This window comes from Lutra lutra, chromosome 5, assembly GCF_902655055.1.
Source record: "Lutra lutra chromosome 5, mLutLut1.2, whole genome shotgun sequence".
Lineage (NCBI taxonomy): Eukaryota > Metazoa > Chordata > Mammalia > Carnivora > Mustelidae > Lutra > Lutra lutra.
The window spans coordinates 88,284,793-88,293,383 of NC_062282.1; the positions used below are offsets into that span (position 1 = coordinate 88,284,793).

Sequence of the window (8,591 nt, forward strand, 5' to 3'; positions counted from 1 at the left end):
TGAAGAAAATAGAATATGGTATCAGAATTCTCCTTAAGTTGATAAAGGTGAGGATGTGGTTAGCTGGGCAGGAGCCCACAGTACTCTAATGGAGATCAATTTACTGGTTCTACACTATTAAGAGCACAGTATTTACCTTGACTCAATGGTAAGTAGATAAAAGCAGTACCATCACTATGACCTAGAAAAGGAAAAAAAATGTAAACCTATTAGCAGGAAAACTATTCAGAAACATTTTCTATGAACTATGGGAGGACCAGCCTCATCATATTCCTGCTTACTGATCCACATCTGCTGGAATGTAGACAGGCTGGCCAGAATGGAGCCCCCAATCCAAACGGAATACTTCCTCTCTGGGGGAGCTATAATCTTGATTTTCATGGTGCTAGGTGCCAGGGTTATGATTTCCTTCTGCATCCGGTCAGCAATGCCAGGGTACATGGTGCTGCCTCCAGACAACACGATGTTGGCATATAGATCCTTGCGAATATCCACATCGCACTTCATGATAGAGTTGAAAGTTGTCTCATGGATCCCACTTGACTCAATGCCCAGGAAGGAAGGCTGGAAAATGGATTCAGGACATCGAAAGCGTTCATTACCAATGGTGATGACTTGTCCATCAGGAAGCTCATAGCTCCTTTCAAGTGAGGAGGATGCAGCAGCACTGACCATCTCTTGCTCAAAGTCCAGGGCCACATAGCACAGCTTCTCTTTGACATCACGAACAATCTCCCGCTCGGCTGTGGTGGTGAAGTTGTAGCCTCGTTCTGTCAGAATCTTCATGAGATAGTCAGTCAGGTCTCTGCCAGCCAGATCCAGGCGTAGAATGGCATGAGGCAGAGCATAACCTTCATAGATGGGCACAGTATGAGTAACCCCATCCCCAGAATCCATTACGATGCCTGTGGTCCGCCCGGAGGCATAGAGGGAGAGCACAGCCTGGATAGCCACATACATGGCCGGTGTATTGAAGGCCTCAAACATGATCTGAGTCATCTTTTCCCGGTTGATCTTGGGGTTGAGAGGAGCCTCGGTGAGGAGGATAGGATGCTCATCTGGTGCCACACGGAGTTCATTGTAGAAAGTGTGGTGCCAGATCTTCTCCATGTCATCCCAGTTGGTGACCACTCCATGTTCAATTGGATACTTAAGAGTCAGGATGCCTCTCTTGCTTTGAGCCTCATCTCCCACGTAGCAGTCCTTCTGTCCCATGCCAACCATGACCCCCTGATGCCGGGGACGTCCTACCATGGAGGGGAACACAGCCCGGGGGGCATCGTCACCACCAAAACCTGCCTTGCACATCCCTGACCCATTATCTACCACCAAGGCAGACAGCTCATCATCAGTCATGGTGCTGGATGGAATCTTCCAGACAGGTGAACAGAAGTTAAATGTAGAGTAAATAGCAGATAACAGGGTCAACAGAGAGAATGAACAGGTTGAAACACTAGAGCTGCCTTCAGAGAGGGGATTCAGTGCTGTGATGACAGGTATTTAAAGGTACACACTGGCCCCACCCATGTCCAGTCCCACCAGTTCCCAGCATTTCTGGGTGGAGCTGCCTTTGAGGTATTAATAATGATGATGATGATTATATAAATCATTAGTAGGCCTTCCTTTATAAAGAGAAAATTGGCTACCAAATGGTCAAATCTGAGGTTACTGTAATTAGACAACCCACACACAGGTTGTCAGCATGCATTGGCTCGGTCTCTACATGACGATGCTGCTGCAATGGGGGATGTCCAAGCAAGATGAAAGAAAACTAGTGTGAGGTATGGGAACACTGCTGGGAGGACCACTCCCTCCTCACTTTACCCTCTGGGTCCATTTTCTCCACACTAGCTTTACTTATTATTCTTAATATATTGTTTTGATGAAAAGCCCAATGCTGAAAACTCCACTTCTCTCCTAGTAAGGTCCTAATCCCACAGGATGTTGTCATGATTGAAATCATTTTAATGGATGAAAATAATGAATGACCAAGGGTGGCCTGATAGCTGTACTTACCATGCATTTGTGTTGTGCAAAATTTAGGGATATTTAATAGACTTCTAATCCATCAGAGATCAACTAAAAGCAATAAAGTGATCAATAAAGTAAACCACTACAGATTTTCTTTCCTTCTTTCTTCCTTCCTTCCTTCCTTCCTTCCTTCCTTCCTTCCTTTCTTCCTTCCTTCCTTCTTTCCTTCCTTCCTTCCTTCCTTCCTTCCTTCCTTCCTTCCTTCCTTCCTTCCTTCTTTCCTTTCAAGATTTTACTTATTTATTGACAGAGAGAGACACAGCGAGAGAGAGAACACAAGCAGGGGGGAGTGGAAGAGGGAGAAGCAGGCTTCCTGCTGAGCTGGAAGCTCAATGTGGGACTCAATCCCAGGACCCTGAGATCATAACCTGAGTTGAAGGGCAGACGTTTAACTGTCTGAGCCACCCAGGCACCCCCAGATTTTCTTTCTTTCTTTCTTTTTTTTTTTTTTTTAAAAGATTGTGTTTATTTATTTGACAGACAGAGATTACAAGTAGGCAGAGAGAGGGGGAAGCAGGCTCCCCACTGAGTAGAGAGCCTGATGCAGGGCTTGATCCCAGGACCCTGAGATCACGACCTGAGCGGAAGGCAGAGGCTTTAACCCACTGAGCCACCCAGGTGCCCCCAGATTTTCTTTCTTGTTATAATTTCCTAACAACCAAATCATATTAAGCACTTACTATGCCCAGACATTTTTTCAGTAACTTGGGTTATTGGGTCCATGTTGACTGCATAGAGGCTCAATGACTAACTGTGCTTCATGATTTATTAGGTAAAATGCTGATTATAGGAATTTCATTTATTTGTAATAACTCTAGTTGTATAACAATGAATATAATTAAGTGATATGATAAATTTTGAAATGATGTATTTGAGCTGATCTTTAAAACATTTTGGTCTTCAAGATTCAAGGAATGTATTATAACATCATGCCTCTCTATGGTTATGAAAAATATTAATACTTTCCTTCAATTTTAGGATATACAGTATTTACACCCTGATCATTTCCTATTTTTTTTAAGAAAGATTTTATTTATTTATTTGACAGACAAAGATCATAAGTAGGCAGAGAGGCAGGCAGAGAGAGAGGGGAGGGGAAGCAGGCTCCCCGGCGAGCAGAGAGCCTGATGTGAGGCTCGATCCCAGGATCCCGGGATCATAACCCGAGCCGAAGGCAGAGGCCTCAGCCTACTGAGCCACACAGACACCCCTGATCATTTCCTATTAATAGTTTGTTTGGATTTTATTTTCAATATAAAAATATAGACTATTGGGACGCCTGGGTGGCTCAGTTGGTTAAGCAGCTGCCTTCGGCTCAGGTCATGATCCCGGCGTCTTGGGATCGAGTCCCGCATCGGGCTCCTTACTCATTGGGGAGCCTGCTTCTCCCTCTGCCTCTGCCTGCCATTCTGTCTGCCTGTGCTTGCTCTCTCTCCCTCTCTCTCTCTGACAAATAAATAAATAAAATCTTTAAAAAAAAAAAAAAAAAAAAAAAAAAAAAATAAAAATATAGACTATTTAGTAAAATGTGTTCCATGATATAATGTAGAAGTTAGTAATATGTTACAGAGAAACAACGATTATGAAAGTTCATTATTTTGATTCCATTGTGCTATGTAAATAGGATATAATCTACCTGTCAGCTCTTCTAAAGTGAAGCAGTTTATCATGCCCACATCTGAGTTCTCCAAAATCACCTTTGTCTGGGTTAATTAATTAATTAATTGTCATTTTGTAAGAAGTAGCAGCAGCTCTGTAGTACTTGACAATGTACCTTCTAATTTAAGTCCATGAGAACTAGCTGGCTGATGTCTTTGCCCATGAACCTTTTAGATAATCATGGTAACACCAGGCTGTAAGTGTCTAGTCCTCATCTTTGAGCACAGCATGATAAAGAATTTTGGAATTACTTTTCTCTGTGTTTTCCCAGTCCTTTTCCTATAATGTGCCTTCGGAACCTTCCTGCTGATAGTCCATTATGGTAGAATGTGTTTCACTACAAAATGCATAGTTTTGCTTTTTTTCTGACCAGGATTGTTCTATCCCTTATTTTTTTCTGTAACTGCAAAATCAATTCTCCTTCAACAAAATTAAAGAACACACCCTCAAATCTTCACACTGGATGGTTTTGTGTCCTTCCTTTTCATGTAACACAAGCAGGGTTGTTTTTTTTTTCTTTTAAGATTTTATTTATTTATTTGACAGAAATCATAAGCAGGCAGAGAGGCAGGCAGAGAGAGTGGGGGAGGCAGGCTCCCCACTGAGCAGAGAGCCTGATGCGATGTGGGGCTTGATCCCAGGGCCCTGAGATCATGACCTGAGCTGAAGGCAGAGGCTTAACCCACTGAGCCACCTAGGAGCCCCAAGCAAGGTTTTGATTAAAATAATGTTTTATGGCTATAGGATGAAACATCTGGAAATGTCTGTTTTTGTTTTTTAGAGCCGTAGCAAACTGCACACACATTGTACAAAACTGAAAAGAAAACACATTGCATTTAGTACCAGTCACCATGTATGACTCTCTGATCCGGAATACAGAACAAAGCCATTTCAGCAGAGAAGTCCATAAGGCACCAAGTGCAGCCTTTAGATTCTGGATTTACTATAGTACTCCCCTTATAATTGCCTTTGAGCTGAGAGTAGTTTGGTAATGAGATCACACAACATAATTGATGTCTTGAGAATGAAGCTGATGTGTGATTTGCTAGAAGACCTTCTAACCTCTGTTGTAATTTTGGTGTACCAGAAGAATTTTTCATCAATTATGTATTCTTAAAATAAGCTTAGGTTCTTAAACTTAACCCCCAGTCATACGAAAGGGATATATTATAATTCAGCAGTCAACTAAAAATACCATCTGTTGGACTACTTAAAAATATGAAAAGTAGTAAGAATTCGTATGAGTGAGATAGAGGAGATGGCTTTACAAATACTGGGCTCTGGGATACTGTTCCCAAAGGTAGTAAGTTTTCTAACTGACTGGAATTTACGGATGCTTAGCTAGTTACCTACATCTAAAACCTATGGGGGCCTTTATGATGAACTTTTGGAAGGCTAGCATATCATTTTCTTTCACTTTTGCCTAGTCTGACTATGACACAGCTGTACAAACCCTGAGTAAGGCATGGGCATGAGCGTTGTATGTAAGGATAACAAACTGAGGTGGTTTGAAGCTGTACTCTAATCCTCATCACAAGCTTCTCATGATCTTTCCTTTCCAAGTAATCTTAGGCTTAGTCAATCCACAAGCCCTTACTAAACCTGCTGGGCCCTGGCGATATATTGGTGAATAAAAGCTTGCCCTTATTTTTATAGAGTTCAGTATCTTGTGTGTGAAAGCCGTATTGGAGCAAGCTAACCTTGGTCGCTGTGCATGGATGTAGAGCAGCCAGCTTGGGTTCTGATGGGTACTGCCTGTGCTGCCCAGCTGTTTAATGTGTGGAATGCCATTCACAGGTAATAGGGCACAATGTGGTTGATGTATACAGAAAAGGAGCACAGAGTGTATAAAGGCGAAGGGTGGAGCCCTTGCACCTGGGGTCTGGAGGAGGGGGAAGAGGACCCCTGTGTTGAGTCTCAGAGGACGGGCAGGAGGTTGCCAGTGGCCAGTGGGGGGTACGTTGCAGCATGAGCACCGCCAACTTGAATAAAATCAGAAAATCCAGAAAGTATTTGGAACTAGGTATCTCCACAAGGGTTAGCATGGCTTGGGAATGGGAGTCTGAATCTTAACAGGCATGAGGAAGGGAGGAGAACTCTAGAATCGGATGGAACTTCCCCTATGGGCACAGCGGATATGACTAGGGACTCCTCACACATGTGCCTATAGAGGCCATGCCTTAGTGATTATCTCCTGTCCCCAGACTCTCATCTCTTAACCATACTGCTGAGACTGAGAATGTTAATAAGGCCCCTTTCTGCCACCACCCTGGGGATCCAGTTTAGAACATTGAGATCAGCTGCTTTCTTTGTTGGTTTTTATTTCATTCTCTCCTTGTGCCCCACACTCTTTTTCATTCTTTGTAGCTTTTGCACACATATCTACCTCTCCCATGGTGTAGATTGCTCTGAGAATCTCCTTCATCTGAGCTCTGTTCTTAGTGGAGATTTGACACTTGTTTAATAAACAAATATGTGGGTGGGTAGGTTGGAAGATATTTTTTTTTAAAGATTTTATTTATTTATTTGACAGACAGAGATCACAAGTAGGCAGAGAGGCAGGCAGAGGGACAGGGAGAAGTAGGCTCCTGCCGAGCAGAGAGCCTGATGCGGAGCTTGATCTCAGAACCCTGGGATCATGACCTGAGGCGAAGGCAGAGGCTTTAACCCACCGAGCCACCCAGGCACCCCAGGTCATAAGATTTTTAAATTACACACTCTATTCCTTAATAGGCATAGCTGACCATGTTTACAAGTTAAAAAATTCATTTTTTATGGTTAAATATGATTTTCTTTATGTTTCATATTGATGAAATGACCTAATCATATCTTAGAAACTATAAATGTTTACTCCAACATAGAGTTTCAATAATCTCTTAAAATAAGTCCACCAATAATAGTTATTAGTTATTACTATTAGTTAATAGTAGTAGTAGTTATTTGCTTTTTGTTTTAATAAATAGGACTTCATAAAGATATAAAAAAATGAAAAAAATTTAACAGTCTCTCCCCCAAATAAAACCTGACTTTTTAAAGGCAAGTGTGGGCATGAAGGAGAAAGAAGTAGCTTTGGTGAGGGACATATGGGCCAGTTCCAGAGTGTACTTGGGAGGATAATCTGAATGCAGGAATTGTTTTTATGGTATAGCTGACCACAGCTCCTCAGCCCCCAACCTGTACTAGCCTACTTTCTGTGAACAAGACCAAATTCTACTCCCCAGGGTGAAAGGGCTCCCCACTGATGTTTAAAGGACACTGGTTTGATAGATTTGGATTTTACAGCAGTACTTCCTAAATCTTAACTTTTAAAATATGCCATAGGTCAATTTTTGGCTAGTTTGATTGATGTGTGAAAAAGTTGTTAGAGGAGGGATGGATTCCTGTGTGTTGTGGATGAACCTCTTAAGATGTCTTGACTTCAAGGAAAGAGGAGAAAAAGCAGAGGAGGGAGGTCATGCAGTTGGAAGCATCAGTATTCACAGTAGCTCAGCCACTGCTGATGTGAAGCACATATCATCTAAGACTGAGATAAGCTCCAGGCTGTTTTCTGACCCTGAAAGCTGGAGAGAGTAGCAATAAAAACTGTGATTACTGGGGTACTTGGGGGGCTCAGTCAGCTGAGCATCTAGCTCTTGGTTTCGGCTCAGGTCATGATCTCAGAGCTATGAGATCGGCCTGTGTCAGGCTCCCGGCTAGGCACGGAGCCTGCTTGGGACTCTCTCTCTGCCCCTCCCCCTCCTAGAAATAGCAATGACAACAACAACAACAACAACAACAAGAAGCTATGATTGCTGATGACTTAATGTGTGCCAGTCTCGGTGCTGAATGTTCTAACTGCACACATCAGTTCTTCTTCTTCTTTTTTTTTTTTTTTTAAAGATTTTATTTATTTGGCAGAGATCACAAGTAGGCAGGGAGGCAGGCAGAGAGAGAGGAGGAAGCAGGCTCCCTGCTGGGCAGAGAGCCCAGGATCCTGGGATCATGACCTGAGCTGAAGGCAGAGTCTTTAACCCACTGAGCCACCCAGTCACCCCACACACATCAGTTCTTTAATCCCCATGATAATCCTTACAAAAGCACCTAGGATTATCATTCCCCATCTTGGAAAGATTAAACTGAAGCTTAACGAATAAACCAACCAAAGATACACAGTGATAGTGGCCGTGTCAGGATTTGAACCCAAGCAGGTGAGTTCTAGAGCTTGGGCTCTGTCTGATGATGGGCTACAGGAAATGGTACAGGGCATCTGGCTGGCCTCCTGTGAGAGAGGAAGCCAGCTGGGATTGTGTTTGTGAAGTCTTTGTCCTCCCTTTCGGGAAACATCATCTTAAGATGGTGTCCAAACACCATCTTAGAGTGGAGACCAGGCTGAATATTGAAGTCAAAAGAAGAAAATGGGGGCGCCTGGGTGGCTCAGTGGGTTAAGCCACTGCCTTCGGCTCAGGTCGTGATCTCAGGGTCCTGGGATCGAGCCCCGCGTCGGGCTCTCTGCTCGGCAGGGAGCCTGCTTCCTCCTCTCTCTCTGCCTGCCTCTCTGCCTGCTTGTGATCTCTCTCTGTCAAATAAATAAATAAAGTCTTTAAAAAAAAAAAAGAAGAAAATGGAATAAAATTCTTGAGAAATTTATCAGGTTCTTGTGTATTAATAATAGGAATATTAGGACATCATACTCTCTAAATGAAAAAAAAAGGAATGGTGAGTTCATGTTTGGATGAGAATGATAGACATTTACAAATAAAGAGGCAAATTTCTATTATTTAAAGTAAAAAAATAGTGTGAGAGTGATTTCAGGAGGGAATAGTATGGGTAGTGGGCCAAAAAAGCAAAAACTAAATCAAGAAGGCAAATGCATCCTTTGGATTGCAGCCATATGGGAAATGGAGCCTTTCAAGTAACAGTTT

At 42.8% G+C, this 8,591-nt stretch overlaps 1 protein-coding gene across 1 annotated transcript; it reads right to left on the minus strand.

Moving 5' to 3' along the window:
- Positions 1–225: 225 nt before the first annotated feature.
- Positions 226–1,356, minus strand: ACTBL2 (actin beta like 2). The gene has a single exon (XM_047731178.1). The coding sequence runs from the start codon at positions 1,354–1,356 to the stop codon at positions 226–228; it is 1,131 nt and encodes a 376-aa protein (XP_047587134.1).
- Positions 1,357–8,591: the final 7,235 nt, after the last annotated feature.